Source organism: Struthio camelus, chromosome 26 (assembly GCF_040807025.1).
Source record: "Struthio camelus isolate bStrCam1 chromosome 26, bStrCam1.hap1, whole genome shotgun sequence".
Classification (NCBI taxonomy): domain Eukaryota; kingdom Metazoa; phylum Chordata; class Aves; order Struthioniformes; family Struthionidae; genus Struthio; species Struthio camelus.
In genome coordinates, this window is record NC_090967.1 from 7,104,126 (window position 1) to 7,127,519 (window position 23,394).

Consider the following 23,394-nt stretch of genomic DNA (forward strand, 5'->3'; position numbering starts at 1 on the left):
TCCCCAGTTTGCTGGCTGTAGCACGGGGGACGATATCGCCTGTTGGCAGCTGGAGGCCAGAGAGCAGAAACGCCCGAGCCGGCGCCGAGCGGCCGCGGGCCGAGCTCAGGCCGCCGCGAGCCCCGGGGCCGCGGCGGGGGCAGCGGGGTTTAGCAGCAGCCCCTGCCTGCTCGGCCACGGCCCCGCTCCGCGCACGGCGGCCCCGCTCTGCCCAGCTCCCCGGCGCGACGCGCGTGCTCGTGCTCCCGGCGCGAGCGGGTCCCCGGTGCCAGAGGACCGGGAGGCCGCCACGGCGCGGCCCCCGGAGCAGCGCGCCGCCAGCCCTCGCTCCCGAACTGCGAGCCGGGGGAAAGCAGCCCCGGGCTCGCCGGCCGGGAAGGCAGAGGGGAAGGACGCGGAGCCCGGGCTGCGGCGAGCGCGCAGCACGCACCCCGGCGCAGCCCGGCCGGGGGCCCCCGCCGGCGCCCGCCCTGCCCTGCCCTGCCCTGCCGGCTCCGCGCCGCGGGAGATGCCAGCTTTCTCACGCCCTGCCGGCAGCCCTCGTGATCCGGCAGGGCCGTTTCGCGGCCCGCCCCGGCAGCAAGCCGTGCCCTTGGGGTGCCCCGGCCGGCTGCTGACACCGGCCGGGCCTCGGCGCCCCGTCGGGGCCCGTCTGGCGAGACAGGACGCGGGGCCGGGTGGGGGAAACGACGACGGGGAGAGCGGGGCCGGGAATGTCCCGCAGTGGCGCAAACACCCGGGTCCTGGCACAGCCAGAAAGCAGCAGCATCGCCGGGGGCAAGCGGGGTGGATGCCCCCCCCCCAGCCCCGCTGCCTCCCAGGGCCCGGCCGGGGGGGCCAAGGGGGCTGCCGCAGCAGCAGCCGCCGCGGCGCCCTGGGCCGAGGCAGCAGCGCAGGGTGCAGCGGGGAGGGGACGGGGCAGCTCCCAGCCGCCCGGGCGCTCCGGGTGCCCGGCACCTGCCAGGCCCCGGGGGGCCTTGCCTGCAGCGGCCCGTCCGCTGGGAGGCGAAGGAGCTGGTTCGGCCGGGCGCGGGTGGGAGCGCGGTCCGCGCAGCCCACGCAGGTGTGGCCGCGCTGGCTGGAGGCAGGCAAGCTCCGCGCCCGGCCGGCCCCGTCTTGCTGGGTGGCAGCAGCCGCCCTCCCCGCCTGCCTGCCGCTCTCCACCCCGGGGCAGGCGCACCCTGTCATTACGCCCCACAGCAGCTGCGGGTGCTGCCCGGCCAGGGAAGGGAGGGGGCGGCGGGGCCGGGGGCCCGCACGGCCTCGGCGATGGGGATGCAGGTGGAGACGGAGAGCAGACCCGGCGCGGCCAGCAGGGGCAGGGAGGAGGACGGCGGGGGGCACGCCGAGCCCTGCCAGCGCTGGACCCCGCAGGGACCCCCGCGGCGGCCGAGCCGCCGGCGCTGGCACGGGGGCAAGCAGACGGGGTCACAGCAGCTGGACAAGGCTGGGCCGGGCGCACAATGACCCCATTGAGGTCCCGCGGGGGCAGGGGGGGAGGGCACCCAAGGTGGTGGTGGCAGAAGTGACTCCAGTGTCACGGCAGGCCTCAATCCCTGCTATTTATACCCGGCGCGAGGAGGCCGCTCCTGCACACAGGCAGCCTTTGAGGGCGCGGGGATGAAAGCGCTGCGATCCCCTCCTCCCCGCCCGCGTTGCAGGGGCATTCCTGAGGGCAGCCTTCGCCGTCCCCCCCGCTCCCCTTCCCCACGCCGGGCCCCAGCGCGGCGCCAGCCCCGCCAGGAAGAGCCCCGCCGCCGGGAGACAGCTGCAGCCGCTTCCTCCCTCCCGGCAGCCCGGCGAGCCGGGGGGAAGCTGGCTGCGGCAGGGCAGGGCGGGGGGCTCGGGGAGCCCCCGCGCCGCAGGGCCCCGAGGCGAGCGAAACAAAGCGGCGGGAGGGAGGACGGAGCCCCGGAGCAAGCAGGAGAAAGGGGAGGGGGTGGGCTGAGCGCTAGGACTCCTGGGTCCTCGCCGCCTCCGACCGGCTCTGCGGGGCTGGATGCCGGAGCTGTCGGCGGGCTCCGGCCGGGAACTCCTTGGGAACCTCCCAGCTTTACCAAGGGCGAAGTCCCGGCACATCAAAGGCAGGCGGGGGCAGCAGGAACCGGAGCAGGAGCCTTTGGCGGCTGCCAGCGCGGCTCCCTGCCCCGCCAGCGCCCAGCGCCGCCGAACGCGCAGGGGCGCCCAGCCCACGGCGCGCTCCCACGCGGGGGTCCCTGGGCCTGCCGGTGCCCCCCCGGCGCGCAGCACCCAGCCCGTCGCTCCGGCAACCGCCGGCAGCTCCGGGTGTATTTTCTTAACCGGGGCCGCCGTGGGAACCTGGCCGGGCGCCACCTCATTCCGCTCGGGCTTTCTGGGCCGCCTTTGTAGCCGGCGCGGAGCCCAGCTGGCAACCGTTTCCTCCCGGGCCTGCCCCCGGCCTGCCGCGGGTCACGGCTCCGGGCAGGGGGCGCAGCCGGGCCCTTCGCCGGGGGCTGCCCCTCGCGGAGCCGGCCGGCCCCTGGGCGAGCGGCCCCCCGCTTCGGGCCGAGCTGCAGGGACGCGAGCCCCGAGCGGGGGCTGCTGCCGTGGCCCCCGGGGGCCGCAGAGCCCTGCCGAGGCACCTGGGAGCCCCTCGGCTCCCCGCGGGGCAGAGGGGCCGAGCGCCCCGCGCCCGGCCAGGGGACGCCCCCGGCACCCTGCGGCCGTGCCCCCCGCAGCCTCCCGCTGGGGCGAGGGGAGGAAGGCGCCGCCGGCTCGTGCGGAGCAGCGCTGCGGCAGGGCTCGTTCCCGTCCCCGCTCTCCCTCGGCTGCCAAGCCTGCAAGCGCCTGTCCCCACCCGTGCCTCAGTTTCCCCGAGAGAACCTGCCCCAGGCCAAGGGTTTGCAACGCTCGCCAGCGCAGCGCTCCGAGGCTGTTGGCCCGAAAGCTACATGACAAGCACCGTCGTGCTGGCTACAACATCCGCCCTCCGCAACACCCGTCGGCACTCGCTCCTGCACCCAAACTTGGGGGGGCGGGGGGAGGAGGCTGGGGAGACTCGCAGGGAGACGGGTGACGTCTCCCCGCGGCTCCACCGCCATCTGCCGGCAAACCAGCCGAGCGCCGGGCAGGGCCGGAGGAGCCACGGCCGGGCCTGCCCGCCACCGCGCCCCCGTGCCGAAAGTCCCCCCGCTCGCCCCGCCGGGCGCGAGGAGCCAGCGGGGATTTTCCCTGAGCCCTGCCACGCTCCCACGGCGGGGACAGGGCAGCATGCGTGGGAGGTCGGCGGAAGAGGAGCATTTTCCAGCACTGGAAACCAAGAGGAAAAAGGTTGCAGGACGGAACGATTAACGCAGAGCGGGTTAATCATTACAGCAGCGCTCCCCCCGGAGAAGGAAGTGGTGCGGATACAGCCTTCGAGCCACCCCAGGGCAACGTGGCCCAAGGACGCGGCCGGGCTGGCGCTGGCAGAGCCTCCGCTGCCCTTGCCATGCACGCTGCGCTGGGCCAGCCCCGGGGCAGGAGGCGAGGGGCCGCCGCTCCGCCTGGGCGAACCCGGCGAGGGGCCGGGGCCGGGGCCCAGCCTGCGGCTAGAGCAGTGCCGCGCCGGGGGCCGCGAAGCCTTGGCTGGGGCAGGCGGGACGGCGCCTCGCCCCGAGGAGGCTCCGCGAGCGCTGCCTCCGCCACCGGCTCCCTGCTCCGCACCCTTTGCCCCGCGGGAAGCCTCGGGGCTCCTAGCGGGGCTGCCGTCCGCCTTGCCCGGTGCCCCGGGCAGTGGGCGTCCCCGCACGCACCCCGGCAGGGACGCGGGATGGTGACCAGCACCCTGGTGTTGCAACGTGGGCACCAAGGACGCGGGGCAAAACCAGGGCGGCTACAAAAGGCCAGGCACGATCCAAAACACCGCGGGTTTGGGCAGGGAAAGGGGCGGCCCTGCCAGATGAGTCAGTCCAGCCGGGAGCCAGGGGAATCCTGGGGCTGTGGTGGGGTTTGGGGTTTTTTTCCCTGCATGGAGACGAGAGCTCAAACCTTTCCCCTGCATTCGGGATCTGGGTGGGACTGTGGAAACACCATGTGGCCAAGCACGGGGAGGGGACGTCAGTGCCCGGCGACCCGGTCCAGCAGGGCCCAGCCCCTCTCGGAAATCATCCCCCAGGAGAAGAGACGTCGCTGGGGCCAGCAGCGATGCCGGCAGAAACGGTGATGCCTCACTTTCCGAGCGTTCCCGGCCTGGCTCCCCACCCTCCATCTGGCAGCAGAAGATGCAAGTCATGAGCAAAAGCCCTTCGTGGAAAGGAAGGACGAAGGCGACGCGCTCCGCTCCGGCTCCCCCGCCCCGCGCTGCTCACACCATTTTCCAGGCAGCCCTTCCCTGCTGCACATTAACGTTTCCCTCTCACGCCCTGCCCGCCCCGGGGCGGTTGAAAGCCAGAGACAAACAGAGCCCAGGCACCCTGTAATAGCACCACCTCGCTCTGCTCCGATGCTTTCCCAGCGCCGGCGCTGAGCTGAGGGGCAGAGCAGCCGGCCCAGGGGCCGCAGCAGGGCCAGGACCCCCGGCACAGGGCTGCGCTGCCTCTTGGCCGCCCGGGAAGCGGCGGGGAAAGGCCGGTCGCTGCTGCCTCCCAGCCTGAGGCCCCCGGGCCGGGGCTGCAGTCCCCGAGGCCAAGTGGCAGCGCTCCTCGATCAAGGACTCGCGAGCACCTCACCGGTACCGATGGCAGCCAGGACAGCCCGGTGGCCTCCTGACCCTTTCCAACCCAGGGAACGCTGCCCTGAGCCGTGCCCAGCTGAGCACAAAGGAAAGGGGAGGATTCACCAGCTGAACCGCATCTGCGGCCACCTGCACAGTCCACGTCAAACCTGCCACCCTCGCTTCCCCGTCCGCCCTGCCCACGGCAGCGAGGTCCCCAGCTCCCCAGGCCCCTGCGCGGTCCGCTCTCCACAGCGCCTAGCCCAACCACGGCATCACGTGGGAGCCGCCAGCAGGGAAGATTCGCCTCCCATTTAGATGCAGCCGCACGTCTCATGTGCCAAGCAGAGAGTCAGAGACCATTTTCATGGCATCTAGCGGGACGTGACCGACCGTGGCTCCCAGCGTGGGCAGAGGGAGCGGAGAGCTCAGCTCGCGAGCTGGGGGAGGAGGATAATGCTGCTCTGTACATAACCATCCTGCTAATTAGCAGTGATGGGAAAGGACAGAGGCAGGTTAGAGAGGGTCAGGGCCCAGGCCCTGGGAGAAGAAACCCCGGTGGGGAAGGCGGTGAGCAGGCCAGGCTACAAGAGGAAGCAGGAAGAGCAGCGGGAACGTCCCCACACGCTGCCCTGTGCCACGGGGCTGAGGCTGCAGCGTCGCGCTCGAGGCAGCGGTGCAGGCGGCCGGGGCGCAGGGGGATCGTTCCGCTCCATTCGGCACCTCATGTCTGACGATTGCCCCCTCCCGGGGGCAGCTGCGCGCCTGCCCTGCGGCAGGAAGCAGGGGTGGCAGGCGAAAGAGGCTTTAGGCACAAGCCTTTGACCCATACCCACGTGGCAGGACAGCCCCCGTCCAGGCAGAAAGAGAAGCCTCATGGGGCACAGCTCTCCCCACGGTGTCTTGGCCCTCTCCCAGGCCAGCAGCACCCATCCCCCAGACAGGGAGGTGCCCTTGACATTTGCCCCCAAACACAGTCCTCGGAGACTGTGTGTCCCAGCAGGCGTCACCTTGCAAAGGGCTCAGCAAGGGCAGCTTGGTCAGGGCACAGACCTGTGTCACCCCCTCCACTCCCTGCATCCCTCCTGCTTCGCCCTTCCTCGCTGGAGCTGGCAGGAGGCAGTGGGAAGAGCTGGTGAGAGGACGCTGACGGAGACACTTTTTTCCCATCCTAAAAATAGCAGCTGGCCGTTTCCCCAGCTTCCCGGCCTCGCCAACGCTCTTCCATTAGATGAAAAAAATAAGCCACCTTCCGTCGGAAAGAGAGAGGCTGCATGTGTCGAGAGGCACACGCAAGCCACAAATAGAAACTGGGGACAGAGAGGAGAGAGGGAGAGAGAGAGAGAGAGAGAGAACGGAAGAGGGAGCAAAGCCGTTCCGTCCCCAGTTATTCCCGAGACGTTTTAATTAGCACTCACTCTGACTTTGAGGCTTTGCTTATGCACAGCACAACGTATGACCTTTTTTTTAAGAAAAAAAAAAAAGAGAGCGCGAGAGAGATTGAGAGGGGAAAGGAAGAAAAACGCACTGGAGCAGCTCAGAAACTGGGAAGTCAGCTGAGCTTCAAATAGGCTCAGCGTCAGGAATTTAGAGGCTTTTAATAAGCTACAGAGTGAGAAATTTAACACCACAGGCACTATTTTTGATCACTTGTGGGGGGGGGGGGAGAGAAAGACAGAGAGAGAGAGAGAGAGAAAGAGAGAGGGAGAGAGAGAGAGGAGGGGGAGGAGGTGGCGGTGAGAAGAGGAGGCAGCCAAGATTACATCCTGGGTGGCAGCGCTGAAAATAACCATGCCCCACTCCGCAGAGCCGCGCAGAGCCATGCTCACAGCCTGCCGGGGGAGACGCAAACCTGCTGCCCACTGACCTTTGCTGGAACAGCTGCCCACACAGGCCACAAGCAAAACCAACTTGTGTTCCCAGGCAAGTGCTGGAAGGCTGCAGGGAAAAGGGGATTACAGCAAAGGAAGAGGGACTCCAGCCCTGTGCACTCAGAGGCCAGTGGCTGCAGCGCTGTGCCTCAGCCTCCCCCAGCTGGCAAGTATGCGCTGGGTGAGTTTGCACAGCTAGAAGGAACCTGAAATCCCTCACTGGGAGGCGTAAGGAGGACAGCACTGAGCTAAGAGCCTAGCAACAGATGGTGTCGTTGGCAACACACACATCCTCAGGCGTCTGGCACAGACAGGATCAGATTCGGCCCCTTGCTCGAACCCACTCCTTCCCAGTGGTGCTGCCATTTCACGAGGCACGTGGGGACCAGCAGGTTTGCTGCAGAGACGCACAGAGCACCTCCCACTTCCTCCCAGCCGGAAGGCTAAGGATGACCCCAGGCCAGACTCGCTAGACAGTGAGGGGCTGCTCGCGAGCAAGAAACCAGCAGCTTTAATGGAACAAAAGCATCAACCACACCTGGAACACACCGATTCAGGAAAGGCACGCACCAAGGGAGGAATCTCCTTCCCTCACTGCTCTAAGATTATCTCCAAGGAGCAAGAGATTTCTGCCTGCTCTGCATGCTATGCATGCAGTGAAAATACAGTAACAGCTCACAGCAGCAGGGAAATGGGTCAAAGCCTGGGCAGCTGCTGTCCAGCTTCAGGAAGTACCACAAAGAAACAGCAGAGCTAATCTGAATTCTTGCAGCAAAGGAGCCGCAAGGCTAAGCAAAAGCTTGTGATTAATGGGGTGGAGGAGGCTCTCCAGAAGAGTCAGAACAGGAAGCCTTTGCTACGAACCCGCGCTGCCCCGTCGGCACCTCCTCCTGTGCTGCAGTAATCCTGTCCAGGTGGATTATTTGAGGTGGAGGTGGCTGATAGCAAGGGGAGGGGATTATAAAATCTCTTTGATAAGCCTTGGTCACATCTCCCTTGGGAATCCCCAGTAGAACCACAGACCAGTGCCGGAGGTACACACCCGCCTCAGAGCGGCTGCACTCCACCAGATCCCAATGTGGGGGCAGGAACCTGCCCCCGGGCAGCTAACCACCAGCACAGCACAAGCTACAATTTGCTGCCTCAGAAGAAGGTCACATGCTACAAGACAGGATTGCATTTCCTTTTAATTGATCAGAGCATTTTCTCCGCCTCCATTTGTCCTGTACCATCTGTACAAACGGGGGAAGCCAGGACAAGTAGGACAGTCTGGGGTTTCTTTACATCGACAGTGGGATTCCTGCAACACACAGAAGAGGAATCTGTTTTAATGCGAGGTGGGCTATGAAGAACAGCGGATACTGATCTGAGGGCTTGGCCTTCACTAAGGTTGTTAAATTGCCACTTGGCGAGAAAACAAGAGCCATCGGCTCTCTCAGACCTGACCTACACGGGCCAAAGAGCAAAGGGACCAGAGATCAGGGAGATAACGGGGGAGCCGCTGCCCTGCTGTACCTGCTCCAGGGAGAGGCCATCTGTGAGGCTTTCAGTGACTCACCTGTCAGGCACAGCGCACGCTGACTGCCGCAGAGCAAGTCTCCCAACTGCCAGCATGTGGGGGGGGAAAAAAAAAGAAAAGGGATGAGGTACAATCTTAGCAGGGTAAACGGGCCATGAGGTAAGCAGCCTTGCCTTGCCTTCCCTCCCCGGAGACAGAAGCTGTTTGTTTTTAATGGAAGGGAGTGTACATGGAGCAGAGACCACGCATCACTCTCCCTCAGGGGCCCCTGGCACCCAGCCTTCCCCTGGTGTGGCCAGTCCCAGACTGTGTCCCCCAACGGGGACCTGGAGGCAGCAGCGAGGCCTGCAAGTCTCTTGCCCCACTAGTGCCTGCACGTTCACAGCTGTCTCCTGGCATCAGGCTGCTAACCCAGAGGCACCGGGGCGGCGCAGCAGCACGGCGCAGTGGTGCGGTGCTGGTCCGTGCTGCCATCTAGCGGCTCCGGGCCGGCTCTGGGCAGGGTCCCCCACAAGCCCCCGCAGAGCTGACAGCGGAACACAGAGGGGGAGAGCTCTACTGTCCTCATTCCCTAAAACCCAGGCACAAACCTTTACCCCAGCCCTGGGGCAGTCTGACTACTCAGAGGAAGCTCCCCGCAGGCAGCACAGTGCAGGGACTCAGCTCCAGAGCAGATCTGGAAATCTCAGCCAAGATATATACAGAAGACACGTACCCTAATTACTCCAGGGCTTTTACGAGAGCTTCATTGGCTTCTACTTTAATCTGGGCTTCTGCTCTAGCTGCTTCATCAGATGCTGCAGCCATCTCCGAAACAGCCTTCTCCAGATTTGATTTTGCAGTCTGAACATGAGAGCAGAAGGAATGCGTCACTAAGAGACCACCAAAGGGTGACTTGTCCTACAGACCTTGAGTCACTCCCCTCCCACCCGTCCCTTCACTGCAGCAGTTAGCCCCGTGCACAGGGCCTCACACAGGGCTGCAGATGCCTGTTTACAAGCCTGTGCTGGCAACAGACACCTTATCAACAGGCCCCACTGTGGAAAAGCTGATCCCGAGACTAAGGGGGTGTCAGATCAGCATCTGTCCAAGAGCAGAGATGTGGCCTGGAGAAAGGTTAACAACTCCATGGTTTCCTTTCCCCACAGCCTGAAGAAGGGATCTGAGCGTTTGATCCTGATGAGTGGGTGACGGGGAAGCTCAGGATGAAGACGCAGCTCTTGGTCACTGCATGCTTTCCACAGCCACAGGAAGCTCCTGAGACAACCACCCCACAGAAGAGAAGCAGGGAGCAAATTCCCCTCCGTGAGGGAGCCTGGCTGCCAGCGCCTGTCTGAGAAAGACCAGGCGCAGCCCAGCCCACCGCCCTCAGGGACCAGGGTACTCACAGCCAGATCCAGCATGTCCATTGTCACTGCCTCCTCTGCCAGCACCTGCACGGTGGAGTCCGCGTGGACCGTGACAGAACCACTGCTCACTGCAAAGGCACAACGGGAGGACTGAGTCAGATGGGGCGGGCAGGGCTGCTGGATACCCCTCGCTTGGGGGCCAACGCACAAGATGGCTGTGGCAAGGCACCCGCAGCAGCGGGCACCCGCCGGTACCTATGGGACTGACCCACTTTCCTGCTTCCCTGTGAAAATGAGTGCAAAGGAAGGACTGCAGTCAGCTGCCACGGCCGTGGGCGTCTCCACCAAGAGGCTGCTCCGGCGCCTGGGGGACTGCGCCTGGACAGGCTGCGCATCTTAGGCCAATCACTGCTAACTGGATCCCAGGAAGCTCCAAGATGCCTTGGTCAGAGCAAATCCTCAAAGTCCTCCCATAACATTTATCCTCTCCCACAGATCCCTCGAGTGCTGTGGCAGCGTTAGCTTTTTCCTTTACCAAAGGGAAAACTAACGCAGAGGAAACTCTCAGACGCTCAGCAACAGCCTCTGAACAGGATCAAGAAAATCTGATCCCCAGACTACTGCCTCATACGCTGAGCAACCATCTTCCAGAGCAACTCCCTGGCACCCTGGCCTCCAGCAGCCACTAGAAGGCTGGGAAAGCAGAAATTCCTGGAACTCCACCAGGGCACACCTTGATTGGCAGAGCCTCCCTTATGAAAGCCCTGAGAACAATCCCCCTACGCACACTTTCCTCCTTCCACGGCTCCGCCTGCTTTACTTACCAAAGTACTTGGTGGCCGTGCCATCCTCGGCATAGACTGTCACAACTCCGGGTTTGAGGACCTGCAGGGTGGGGACGTGAGAGGCCAGGATACCAAAGGAGCCAGTCAGCGTCGGCACGTCTACCTGCTTCACGTTGGCTCCATTGTAAAACACCTGGTCAGGGAGGGCAGAGCAGATGGAAACAATCTGTTACCATGAACAGAGGGGTGGAAGCAAGGGAAAGGAGGAAGGTCACTCCCAGGACTCTCTGGAGAGCTGAGCAATGTGGTGTGCAGCCTGCTCCCACCCGAGGGTGTGAGGGGCTGAGATAAGAGCCCTGGTCTGAGCAGCTGGCAGGTCACAGGGCGATGGGTTTAACGCACAGCAAGGTGTGACCAGTACAGCCTGAACCTTCCACAGGGTGGGACCGGGGCTGGGCTCTGGAGGAGGGGGCCTGGCAAACGGACTGGGAAAACGCTCCAAGCCTTCAGAGAGGTGTGGTGGTGGCAGGGAGGCAGCAGGCAGAGACACAAAGTCTGCAGTGGGTGAGAGGCAAAGGGTGCAGCTAAGAGAAGCCTGAGAAGAGCGTAGGGAGACCTTGACGCAAACCATCACCGCTCTGACAGAAGTCAGTGATGCAGCCTCCCTGCAAGCATCCCACACAGCTCTACCAGTGCAGTACAAGTCCTGCCTTACAACACCGCGGCTCTACAGCATCGCACCCCTGTACTGAGCGCTCTGCCAGCGTGACTGTGACCACCGAAGAGCAACAAGCCCAGCTCCCCTGGCTGCTTCCCCCAGCAGTCCCCAAGCGTTTCAGGAGCTGTGCGGGACACCCTCTGAGAACAGTGCCTCAATCACCACCCCACTGCGTACAGCGGCGCCAGAACAGCCATATCGGCTCCAAGAAAAGGGCCGGGGCTCGAAGAGCAAGAACGTCACCACGCGGGCCACAGCAGAGCTGCAAGACGAGAGCGGCTGAGCGCCTACACTGGTGGGAAGGGGAGGGAGGCCCAGCACAGCAGGCACCTTTGGGTCTCTGCTGTCACTGCAGCACTGCCTTGGGCGAGGGCGGCAGGCAAGGGATGGAGGTCAGGCGGGGCAGCAGGCGGGCCGGGCCTGGGGCAGCAGGCAGGGCCAGCGCCAGCCTGGCAGGAGCAGGAGAGCAGATTAGACCATAATCTTGCAACCCACAGAGCTACTCCCGAGCTGCTTCGTCCGTTGATTTCAAGCCCACAGGCCTTCCTGAACGCCATCCCTCCTCCCAGCGCTGCCTCTCCTGGGGCAGACAGCACCCGCCACAGCCCCCAGGCCCAGAGCAGCCCCCCCGCCAGCCTGCTGCCGTGGGGCTAGCTGAGCAGAGGCAGCAGCCCACCACCCCCCGCCCAGGTCCCCCCCCTCTTTGCAGGCCGCCCCTGGCCTTGCTGCAGGCAGCAGCCCGCAAACAGCGCTCGCCCCCGCCTGCAGCGAGGGGGCCGGGCCGGGCCGCGGGGCGGCGGCCGGTCACGGTACGAGGCACCTTCCCCCCCCACACACCCCGCCCTCCACGCGCGGGGCCGGCGCGGCGCTACCTGCGTGGGCGAGGCGAAGGTGAAGGCCATCTGCGCCGGGCCGGCGGCGGCGGCGGCGGGCTCGGCGTAGGCGCGGGCGCGGGGCCGCAGCAGGGGCAGGCCGCGGGGCCCGAGGCCCAGGAGGCGGCGGGCGGAGAACATGGCGGCGCGGGCAGGGGACCGGGGCGACGCCAAGGGCGAGCGGGGCCGGGCGCGGGGCACGCCGGGAAGCAGCCGGGACTACAACTCCCAGCGGGCGCCGCGGCACCGCCCACGGACCGTCCCAGGGGCGGCGCCCGCCGGACTACAAACCCCAAGGTGCACCGGGGCGGGGGAGGACGTGACGTAACCCCGAGGCGTAGGCACGCAACGCCGCGCGCGGGGGCAGCTGGGAATTGTAGTCCCTCCCTTGTTTACCACCTCTTGTTTATTGTAGGGTCGCCTTTTCCCCTTCCAGCTTCCCGCCCTAGGGCCGGGCCTGGGGGCGAGCGGCCCGGCCCAGCCCAGCCTGGCTCGGCCGTGCCCAGCCCGAGGTGCCCAGAAACAAGGAGGCATCAAACCTGCTCCTGGCAGGGGCTGTGCCCATGTGTGCCCATCCCCATGGCATCAGGTCTGGGGCCACCCAGTGCCCTCGGCCCCGGCAGCCTCACGCCGACCCCTCGCACCCCAGACGCCCCCCCCCCCGGCAGGACGCCAGTGCTCGGCCCCGCGGGGCACCCGCGCTGCAGGGGCCAGTGCCCCGGTCCTGGTGCCTGCAGCGTGTCCTGCCCCAGAGCCCCGTGCCGTGCCGTGGGGCGCTCGGCCTCGCGGGGGGGGGGTGTCCCGACGGGGCGGCCCCGGGGGGCTCTGCCCCGGTGCACGCGTGGTGGCGGGGCCCGTTCCTCCCGGACACGCTGCAGCGCGCCGGCACCCGGGGCCATGGGGCAGGAGGAGGTCACGGGGGAGCAGGAGGCTGTGGGGCAGATGCCCAGGGGCTGTGCCGCGCTGTGGGGCAAGGACCCAGGGCCGTGGGGCGGGCACGTGGGGCTGCGGGGCTGTGCTGCGCTGTGGGGCAGGTGCGCGGGGGCGTGGGGCTGGGCCAGGCTGTGGGGCAGGGACACGGGGCGGGTGTGGGGCCATGCTGCACTGTGGGGCAGGGATGCAGGGGTGGGTGCGGGGCCGGGCCGTGGGGCAGACACGCGGGGGTGTGGGGCCGGGCCGTGGGGAAGGCACGCGGGGGTGCCGGGCCGGGCTGTGGGGCCGCGCGGCGCAGTGGGGCAGCGCCGGCCCCCACGTCACGCCGCGCCGCGCGGGGGCGGCTCCGGTTCATTCATAAATCGCGGGGCCGCCCCGGCGCCCCGAGCGCAGCGGCGCGATGGAGCCCCGGCGCCGGCAGCGGCTCTAGGTGAGTGTCCGGCCCCCGCCTCGCGACAGCGCCTATCGCGACAGCCCGGGGGGCGGGGCCGCCGCCGGGACCCGCCGCTCCCCCCGCCCGGCCCGGCCCCACCGGCCCCGGGGCCTCCTGCTCCCCGGGCTGCCCCCCCGCGTCACCCCTGCTCTGTGCCCCCCGCAGCCCTGCCCCGCTGCCCCACAGCCCTGCCCTGCATCCCTGCTGCCCTGCCCCACAGCCCCGCTGCCCCACAGCCCTGCCCTGCATCCCTGCTGCCCTGCCCCACAGCCCCGCTGCCCCACAGCCCTGCCCTGCATCCCTGCTGCCCTGCCCCACAGCCCCGCTGCCCCACAGCCCTGCCCTGCATCCCTGCTGCCCTGCCCCACAGCCCCGCTGCCCCACAGCCCTGCCCTGCATCCCTGCTGCCCTGCCCCACAGCCCCGCTGCCCCACAGCCCTGCCCTGCATCCCTGCTGCCCTGCCCCACAGCCCCGCTGCCCCACAGCCCTGCCCTGCATCCCTGCTGCCCTGCCCCACAGCCCCGCTGCCCCACAGCCCTGCCCTGCATCCCTGCTGCCCTGCCCCACAGCCCTGCTGCCCCACAGCCCTGCCCTGCATCCCTGCTGCCCTGCCCCACAGCCCTGCTGCCCCACCACCCTGCTCTGCATGCCTGCTGCCCTGCTGCCCTGCATCCCTGCTGCCCCACATCCCTGCCCTTGCATGCCTGCCGCCCCGCATCCCTGCCCCGCATCCCTGCCCCACATCTCTGCTCTGCTGCCCTGCCCCACATCCCTGCTGCCCCACATCCCTGCTGCCTTGCCTTGCATCCTTGCTCTGCTGCCCTGCCCCGCATCCCTCCTGCCCCACATCCCTGCTCTGCATCCCTGCCCCACATCCCTGCTATCCCACATCCCTGCTCTGCTGCCCTGCCCTGCAGCCCTGCTATCCCCCATCCCTCCTGCCCCACATCCCCGCTCTGTGCCCCCCTGCAGCCCTGCCCCCATCCCCCTGTCTTCCCTTGCCCCCTACACCCCTCTATCTGTGCCCCTGGCTGCATCCCTGCCCCACATTGCCCCTGCTCTGCATCCCCCTCCTGCATCCCTGCCCCACACATCCCCTCTGCTCTGCATCCCTGCCCCACGTCTCTGCTGTGCCTCCCCCCTGCATCCCTGCCCCACAGGTTCCCTGCCCTGCAGCCCCCTCTGCGCCGTGCCCACGTCCCCCGCTCCGTCCCGGCCCCGCGTCGCCTGGGCCGGGCTGGGGGCCGGGGGGTTGCTGGGGAGCCGCAGCCGCGCTGGGAGCAGGGACCCAGCTGCTAACTCTGCCTGGGCACGGCCGGACCCGCGAGGCGCCCGCGCGCACACGCCGCTCCCCTCGCGTTTCGGGCACCAGTCTGCCCGGGACCCCGCGCGCCGCTGGGACCCCGCGCGCCGCCGGGACCCCGCGCGCCCCGCCGTGCGCACGTGCACGGCCGCATCCCCAACGCCCGGCCCCGGCCGCCCGCATCCCAGCGCCTCTGCCCTGGGCAGCCCCGGAGGGGACCGAGGACCGGCGCGGGAGCGCGGCCTGGCCCCGGCCGCCCAGCGGCCCCTCGCCCCGGTGCTGTCACCCCGTCCCCATTGCCATCCCCGTCCCCCGAGGCGCCGGCCCGGACCCGTCCCCTCCGAGCTGGTGGCCAGACAATGGCCGGCCTGTTCCCGCCGGGTCGTCATGGAGACTGAATTCCTCCATGATGGGGAAACAGGCCGACATTCTTCCCATGTCCCCGTCTCCCCCCTTCCTCGCCCTCCCCGGCACGGGGGGCACAGGGTGCCCTGCCGGGATCCCATCCCGGGGCGCTGCGGGGCAGCCACCCCCCCGTCCCATGTGCCCCCCGCCGGACCCGCGTCTGGGCAGGGTCGGGGAGGAGGGACCCCCGGCTCCCTCCCCGCGTGCCCCCGGGCTGCAGTGGGGAGCGGGGCGACGCGCGCGGCTCCCTGCGGGGCTCCGAGGCGCCCAAGGGCCCGGGCAGGGTCGGGGGTCCCTGCGCCCGCCGGTGCCCGACACCCGGCGCATCACCCGGAGGGCTGGACCCGCGAGCGTGGCCGGGGCTGGCCCCGGTGCCCGCGCCGCGTGGCCTGCTCTTCCCGACATGCTTAAAATCCTCCCTCGCTGTCCCCACAAGCTGTTTCTTTCCCAACCTGCCACGGGCTCCATTCATATTTTTCCCCTGACCTGATTTCGAGCAGTTTTGCGAGCGCCCCGGCCGGCGCGGTGCGGCGCCCACCCTGCCGCGGCCCCGGGGCCGCCCGCCGTGCGACGGCAGCGTCCTGCACCCCGGCCGCGGCCCCCTCCGGCAGCCCGGGGCCGCCCGGACCCGCCGCCCGGGGGTCCGCGAGGAGGAGCCCTCCCGGGGCCCTGCTGGGCAGGGCAGGAGGAAGAGGAGGCTTCAGCCTGGTCTCCGAAGCCTGCGGGGTTCGTGCCGCGGCAGCGGGCGAGGAGGCGCCCGCCTGCGCCCTGGCCCCGGCAGCTCTCGGCCCGGGGCAGCCCGGCCCTCCTGCCCGGCCCGCGGGCACCGCCGGGCCCCTCGCAGCCCCCTCCCCTCCCTCGGCGACGGAGCCGCTGTCAGGCTGACTCAGAGACGCCGGCACCCGGCACGCTCCGGCGGCACCCGCGCCGGCTCCTCCGAGCGGGGAGGCCGCCTGCCTGGCGCCCGTGGCGAGGGCTGCCCTGCGGCGCGCGGCCCCCTGAGCCCCTGCCCCGGAGCCCGTCCTCGCCCGGGGCGGACCGGGGCTTGCCCCCGCGCGGGGGCCTGGGCCGCTGCCCCCCCGCACCACCGGCACCCGGTTGCGGTGCGGGGGCTGTGCTGCCCTGTGCCACCTGCCACCGTGGGGCTGCCTGGGTAGAGGGGCGCGGGGAGGGGGTCTGCGTGGGGGCCCAGTGTTAGGGATGGGGTGGTAGCTGGGCCTGGCATGGGGGGGCTGCCAGGGTGCCTGGGGTCTCTGGGGAGGGGGCAATGGGGCTGGGAGGGGAACGGCCCTGCCAGCCCTGTGGACCCCAGCTCCTCTCCATCCCCCAGCCCACCTTCCCCCATCCCTCCTCCTCCATCCCCCAGCCCACCTTCCCTCCATCCCTCCTCCTCCATCCCCCAGCCCACCTTCCCTCCATCCCTCCATCCCCCAGCCCACCTTCCCTCCATCCCTCCATCCCTCCATCCCCCAGCCCACCTTCCCTCCATCCCTCCATCCCCCAGCCCACCTTCCCTCCATCCCTCCATCCCCCAGCCCACCTTCCCCCATCCCTCCTCCTCCATCCCCCAGCCCACCTTCCCTCCATCCCTCCTCCATCCCCCAGCCCACCTTCCCTCCATCCCTCCTCCTCCATCCCCCAGCCCACCTTCCCTCCATCCCTCCTCCTCCATCCCCCAGCCCACCTTCCCTCCATCCCTCCTCCTCCATCCCCCAGCCCACCTTCCCTCCATCCCTCCTCCATCCCCCAGCCCACCTTCCCTCCATCCCTCCTCCATCCCCCAGCCCACCTTCCCTCCATCCCTCCCTCCCCCTGACCACACCCTCCGTCCGTCCCTCCCTCCCTCCCTCCATCCCACCATGCCTCCATCCCTCCTTCCCTCCCTCCATCCCTCCTGACCACACCCTCCCTCCATCCCTCCCTCCCTCCCTCCCTCATCCCGGTGCCTCCCGGCAGCTCCGCACCGCGGTGCCGGCAGGGCCCGGGGCCCCAGGAGCCGCCGCCCCGGCCCGGTGCCCTTTGTCCGCCGCCGCCGGCCGGACGCGCTCGGCCGCCGCGGACCATGAGCGATGCCCCGACGCCCTGGGACAACGCCACCGAGAGCAGCACGGTGAGCGGCGGCGGCGGCGCGCCGGGGCGCCCCTGCGTGGGACACGGCTGCGGGCACAGCACGGGGCTGGGGCTGCCAATGGGGTCCCTGCCCGGGACCTGGCTGAGGGGATGGGGACGGCGCTGGGGCTGGGGTCTGTGCCCGGGATATGGCCATGGGGATGGGATGGGGATGGGGACAGGGATGGTGTCCCTGCCCGGGACGTGGCTGTGGGGACAGCATGGGGTCTGTGCCTTAAATGTAGTGGAGGGGCTGGGGAAAGGGATGGGGATGGGGTCTGTGCCTGGGATACGGCCATGGGGACGGGGATGGGGACAGTGTCCCTGCCTGGGATGTGTCTGTGGGTTGGGGTCTGTGCCTGGGACGTGGCTGTGGGGACGGCATGGGGTCTGTGCCTTAAATGTGGCAGAGGGGCTGGGGAAAGGGATGGGGATGGGGTCTGTGCCCGGGACGTGGGGATGGGGACGGCACCAGCCTCCCGGCCCCGCTGGCATCCGGCCCCGCTGGGGCAGGTGGCACCTTCCTGTGCCCTGCTCGTCCCCCCGCAGAGGGGCCGGGGCCGGGGGCACGGGCCGGGGGTCTGCAGCCGGGGGTGGGGGCACCGTCCCCAACATGGGCAGGGCCCCCAGGGCCGAGGCCACGGTGAGGGTCGGGGTGGCGGTGGCGCGCGCGGCGGGGGCCGCCGTTGCCTTGGTGAAGGCGAGTCCCCGGGGACGGCAGCAGGCCCGGGGGCGGCGGGGAGGCGGCAGCCCCCGGGGGAGCAGCGCGGGCGGCCGCAGCCTCGGCGCGGGCGAGGGAGGAGGAACTGCCCCGAACGGTCCCGGCGGGGCAGGGGTGGGGGGCCGGGTGCCTGGGGATGTCCCATCCGGTGCAGCCGCCCTCCCCGCTCTGTGCTGGGTGCTGGAGCGTGCCTGGCCCAGGGGAGACAAACGGGGGAAACTGAGGCACGGCTCGGCGGGCATCAGGGAGGGGGCAGGACGGGGGTCCCGGACGCCTGGGCTCTCCGGCAGGGGGAGGGGGAAGGTGGGGAACCGCGGGCCCCGGCGTCCCCGCCGCGCTCAGCCGCCGCGCTGTCGCCCCGCGCAGGCGGTGCCCAGCGAGGTATCCCCCCAGGATGGCTACGTGCTGCTCCTCGCCCTGCTCTCCATCTTCATCGGGGGCACCCTGGTCCTGCTCTCCGGCATCCTGATCGTCTGCCGCCGGTGCTGCGAAGCCGATCGCCGGCACTCCAGGTAGGCGCAGGGGCTGGCTGGGCGATGCCGCCCGCCCCGGGGCGCGCGGGGCCGCGCGGGGAGGCCGCTAACCCTCCTGCCGCTCCGCAGAGCCAGCGATGACCCCGAGAAAACCAACACCACCTACCTGGACGACTCGCAGCCGGCCCAGGGTGAGCGCCGCGGCCGGGGGCTGCCCGGGGGCTGCTGGCACGCCGCTTCCCTCCCCTTCCCCATCAGCACCACTGGCCTCGCGCCACCTCCCCCCGGCCAGGGGGCAAAGCAGGTCCCGGCCCCTCTGCCGGTGCAGCCCCTCCAGGGCAGGGGTAGCGGGACCCCCCCCCGCTTCCTCCGTCGTCGGCCCCAGCTGCGAGAGCTGCGAGACCGCCGGCCTGGAGCAGGGAGAGCCGGGCTGGTAGCGACGCCTCGGGTGCTGCAAGTTTGCCCGGGCTCAGCTCAGGGATCGGGCAGGTGCCGCGCGGGGGCCTGGGCCGGCCCCGCCGCTGACCCCCCCTCGCTCCCTGCAGACATCACCAGCAAGGTGGAGGACCCCGACTGCCTGTCGTCCTCCAGCTACCGGGATGCGGAGAGCGAGCGGTTCCTGTCCTCCAGCTCCTCCACCGCCCGCCGCGTCTCCTTCAACGAGGCGGCGCTCTTCGACCAGGGCAAGAAGACCCAGGAGAAGGGCAGGAGGTGAAGGCACAGCACGGGGCTGGGGGGGAGACGCCGGGGCCCCGGGGGGGCCGGGAGCGCCCCCGTAACCCCCCGTGCCCGCAGGTACACGCTGACCGAGGGCGATTTCCACCACCTGAAGAACGCCCGCCTGACCCACCTGCACCTCCCGCCGCCCGCCCTCAAGATCGTCACCATCCACGAGTGCGAGTCCAGCGAGAACAGCCTGGCCATGACCCCCCGCCTGCCCCCCGCCAAGCCCGGCCTCGCCATCTTCCAGGTGAGGGACAGACCCCCCCGGGGCTACCGGGCTGGGGGGTCCTGCAGCACTGCCGGACCCAGGCACGGGGGGCTCGGGCTGCAATGGGGCGTGGGGATGGAGGTCTCGGGGCCCAGCAGGAGCTGTGGGTGGGGGTCCCAGGACCCAGCCCTCATGCAAAGCCCCCCCCAGCGCGCTGCGCCTGCCTTGCAGCCCCCCGCGGGAGCCCTGCCGCAGCCGGCGCTGCCCAGCCACGCCGTGTGCCCCAGCTCGGCCCTGCCCGGGGACACCTACAACTCCACCGTGGACACCAGCTTCACGGAGGCCAGCCCGGCCGCCTCCTCCGACTCCGGGGAGGGCCCCTCGGTGAGTGCCGGGCAGGGGGCCACGGGGCAGGGGCAGGGGCTCTCGAAGCCTGCGCAGCCCGCGCGACCCGGCCAGCCCCCATGCGGCGGCGCAGGGAGGGCCCCGCGCGCCCGGAGGGGCTGCTGGGCCCCCCCGCTCCACGCGGGGGCTCCCGGGAGGGATGGGGGCATCCAGCTGGAAACAGGCTCTGCAACACCCCCCCCCCCAAACACACGCTCCTGCCCCCCCCCCCGTCCCTGTCCTAGTCCTCTGCCCCCAGGGGACATTTGTGCATCCGCTGCAGCAGGACAAAGGAGTTGAGACCGGGGCTGGGGCGGGGGGATGCGCCGCCTTGCTGCGTCCCTGTGCCGCGCCGGCTCTCACGGCCCCTCCGGCCCCCCCCAGTTCGCAGGAGCATCCAGGAGTGGGAAAGCGGCCGGCGCGGTCAGCGCGGGCACCGGCGATGCCGCCCCGGCCCCCGCGCCGGGCACCGTCCTGCAGTTCTTCACCCGCCTGCGCCGGCACGCCAGCCTCGACGGGGCCAGCCCCTACTTCAAGATCAAGAAGTGGAAGCTGGAGAGCAACCAGCGGGCATCGAGCCTGGACACCAGAGGTGGGAGACGCGGCGGGGCCGGGGCACGGCGCGGCACGGCGGGGACGGCAGCGGGCGGCCCGCCGCCCCGCCGCCGTGCCCGACCCTGCCCTCCGCCCGCGCCAGGGTCCCCCAAGCGGCGCCAGTTCCAGCGGCAGCGGGCGGCCAGCGAGAGCATGGACCAGGAGGACCGGGACCCTCACCAGACCGACATCATCCAGTACATCGCCCGCACGGACGACGTGGCCTTCCACCCCGCGGCCGGCCCCTTCCTGCCCTCCCCGGCCAGCCCCCCACCCTCTCTCGGCAGGTATTTTTCAGTAGATAGAGGGGATGGGGCCGGGCGAGCCGGGCGCGGGAAGGCGCCGAGGGACCCCGCGCCGCCCCCCGTGCCGGGGGCTCCTGCCCTTTCGGAGGGGCTGGAGCAGGAGGTGACGGGGATGGTGGCTTGGGTGGGAGATCGGGGGGCACGCCGGTGTCGCTGCAGAGCCGGGGGGTGCCGGGCCGGCGCCTGCCCTGCCCGCCGCTCCCCGGGGCGGCGCGTGCCGGGAGCGGGGCCCGGCCGGCCGTGACGCCGGGATCGCGCCCGCAGGCTAGAGCCGGGCGAGGGGGGCGCGGGCGGCCCCGGCGAGGCCGGCGGCCCCGAGCAGCCCAGCGCCTACCACGACATCTGGAGCCTGCGGGCCTCGCTGGAGCTGTACGCCTCGTCCGAGCGGAGCAACGACCAGGACTCGGTGCGCAGCGACGGCGGCGACAGCGTCTCCTCCGCCGGCGGCCTGCCCCCCTGCCCGTCCTCCTCCCTGGATGAGGCCGAAGGCCCCGAGGAAAAGCCCTGGGGCCGGGCCAAGCCAGAGGGCCCCGATGCAGAGCCGGGCACGCGCAAACTGCTGCAGATGGACAGCGGCTACGCCTCCATCGAGGCGCCCAGCCGGGCGGGCGATGAGGGGCACCCCAAGGACCAGACGGCCTCGGAGAAGCGCATTTGCTTCACCAGCGCCGGGCGGAAAGGCACCATCTTCGAGAGCTTCGAGGGCCAGGAGCCGGAGGAGGAGGAGGAGGTGGAGGTGGAGGACGAAGAGGGGAGCGAGCCCCAGGGGGCGGCGGGTGGGGGGCTCCCGGCGCCCCACAGCCCCCTGGCCTGGTGCCCCTACGGGCAGATGTTCCCCGGGCGGGAGGCGCTGCCCCGGCGGGACTACAGCATCGACGAGAAGACGGACGCGCTGTTCAACGCCTTCGTGCGCCACGACCCCCAGTTCGACGACTCGCCGCTGCGGGGCAAGCACCGCTCCCGCACCCACCTGCGCAAGCAGTGGCAGCACGCCAAGCAGTACAGCGACCCCGGCGTGCGGTACCCGGCGCTGGAGCGGCACCGCACGCCCCTGCGCCGCGGCGACAGCGCCAACTACCCGCTGGACGCCCGCTTCCACAGCCCCCTGCCCCGCATCGTCAGCGCCGGCGACGAGGAGGCCGGGGAGGCCGGGGACGGGGCCGCCGGCGCCCCGGCCCTGCCCGACCCCGAGATCCAGGTGATCGTGGAGGAGCCCGGCGAGGCGGCCCCCGAACCCAGGCCCGGTCCCGAGAGCCCCGGGGACGACTGCTCCGGGCCCGGCCAGTGCCTGCGGCTGGGCTCCGGCGCCGAGCTGATGGACAAGATCGCCGGCGGCCTCGAGGAGCGGCTCTACGGGCACCTGCGGAAATCGGGAGAGAGCGCGGAGCGCGCGGTGGCCGTGGCGGCCAGCGACGCCCCCCCCGACCACAGCCCCGTCTAGGCCCCGCGCCGGGGGGCAGAGACGCCGGCACAGCGGGGCTCGGCCCCCACCGGGGTTCAGGGCTCCCACCCCTCCTGCCGCTGGTGCTGGGACCAGCCTGACGCCCGGCCCGGGCCGCCACGGCCGCCGGGCGCGCGGGGAGCACGGGGCGCCTCGGGAAGGGCGGCCCCCCGGCACGGAGGGCGCGCGGCGCAGGGGCAGGGGCAGGGGCCCCCGCCCGAAGCCACCCCACGGAAGGGGTCCGGTAGTGCGGGGTGGCTGAGCCCCCTTGCTCCCGGGAGCGAGGGACAGAGAGGCGCCCGCCCCGGGAGGGGCGCAGGGCCCCGGGGCCCGGCGGCCGGAGGGGTCGGGGCGGAGAGGCAGAGCAGAGCGTTTGCCAAAGCCAGTTGCGACGACAGGGCCAGGAGGTCAGTTACGAGGCACTTTGTTAATAAACCCCCAAATCTAGCTGAGGCCTAATTCTTACCTCACGGTAGAGCTGTGTAGCAGATACGCTCTCCCCTCTCTCTCCCCGATTTTTTACAAGCAATAATGCCTCTCTCTGTCTGGCTGGGGACATCCGCGCAAGGAAGGGGCTGGGGCTGGCTGGGGGAGGCCGCAGCGCTGCCCTCGCAGGGAGCGGGACGTGGCAGAAATTTGGGGAGGGGGCAATTGCCGCCTCGTGCAAACAAAGTCGCCCCTGCCCGGCGCTCACGCAGCCCTGCGGGGAGCTGAGCTGGACGCGGGGGGACGGGGGCCGCGGTGTCTGGGCAGGGAAGACGCTCGAGGCCTCGCGGGTCCCTCCCAGGGCACGGGCGCACCACGGGCTGCACTGGGCTCTGCGGCCCACCACCCCGAGGGCTCGGGGGGCAGGACCAACCCTGGGGCCCCCCTGTAATTCAGAGCGGGTGGAGGCGGCTGTTCGCCAGCCCCTGGCGCTGCCCTCCTGCCCCGGGTGCGCGGGGATGCAGGACGAGAGGTGAGCGCGGGTTGGGCAGGCGCGTGCATGCAATCCGCGAGCCCGGAGGTGCTCCTCGCCTCACCCCTGCCCTCCCCGAGAGCTCAGCACTGGGCTTGATGCATTCGGTGGATATTTATTGATTTTTACAGAGGTGGATGGTGCTGCTGCTCTGGGGGAGGCGGTTAGCTTTTTATTGGGTTTTTATTCACGTTCCAAGGGATGGGAGACTCGGCAGTGGGAAGAGGCACGCGGGGCAGGTAGGGCCTGGCCGAGGGCCCCCCTCCACACCACGGACCTGCCCGCATCCCCTCCCTGGTGACCCAATTGCATGTGAGTAAAGAGGCCAGGTTGCTCCTTCCCCTCTGCAAAGTCTCTGGGCAAAGCAGTAACTCAAACTACAACTCAGCCTTTTTATGTCTATAAACAAAGGAGATAAAAACTAAACAAACAAAACAAGAAAACCAAACCTGTGACTTTTCTGAGCTTGGTTCTTGCCTCCCCACCTCGGTCCCCCTGCCCGGGCGTCCTGGGGTGGGGGGGACCGTCCTTTCCTTCCTCCCAGAGAGACGAGTAGTCAAGACCCACAGGTAAGGTGCTGCTGCCCCCCGGGCATCACCCCCACAGCCTACACCTGCTCAAAAAAGAGCAAGTTT

The 23,394-nt window shown here is 69.8% G+C and overlaps 2 protein-coding genes across 4 annotated transcripts; one reads left to right on the forward strand and one right to left on the reverse strand.

Moving 5' to 3' along the window:
• Positions 1-7,694: 7,694 nt before the first annotated feature.
• On the reverse strand, positions 7,695-12,041 carry ATP5F1D (ATP synthase F1 subunit delta). The gene is made up of 6 exons (XM_068920430.1): positions 11,769-12,041; positions 10,218-10,371; positions 9,433-9,521; positions 8,760-8,887; positions 8,084-8,129; positions 7,695-7,825 (listed from the first exon to the last, which is right to left on the reverse strand). The coding sequence occupies exons 1-4, from the start codon at positions 11,907-11,909 to the stop codon at positions 8,765-8,767; spliced, it is 507 nt and encodes a 168-aa protein (XP_068776531.1). The 5' UTR covers positions 11,910-12,041; the 3' UTR covers positions 7,695-7,825; positions 8,084-8,129; positions 8,760-8,764.
• Positions 12,042-16,788: 4,747 nt separating this feature from the next.
• CBARP (CACN subunit beta associated regulatory protein) lies at positions 16,789-22,866 on the forward strand. Of its 3 annotated transcripts, none has more exons than XM_068920431.1 (9): positions 16,790-16,953; positions 18,040-18,185; positions 18,276-18,337; positions 18,692-18,857; positions 18,942-19,116; positions 19,288-19,461; positions 19,846-20,053; positions 20,159-20,342; positions 20,625-22,866. In XM_068920431.1, the coding sequence occupies exons 1-9, from the start codon at positions 16,906-16,908 to the stop codon at positions 21,799-21,801; spliced, it is 2,340 nt and encodes a 779-aa protein (XP_068776532.1). In that variant the 5' UTR covers positions 16,790-16,905; the 3' UTR covers positions 21,802-22,866. The 3 variants fall into 3 exon arrangements, with proteins under 3 accessions (XP_068776534.1, XP_068776532.1, XP_068776533.1); XM_068920432.1 differs by having other exon boundaries at positions 19,309-19,461; XM_068920433.1 differs by lacking the exon at positions 19,288-19,461 and having other exon boundaries at positions 16,789-16,953.
• The last annotated feature ends 528 nt before the right edge of the window (positions 22,867-23,394 follow it).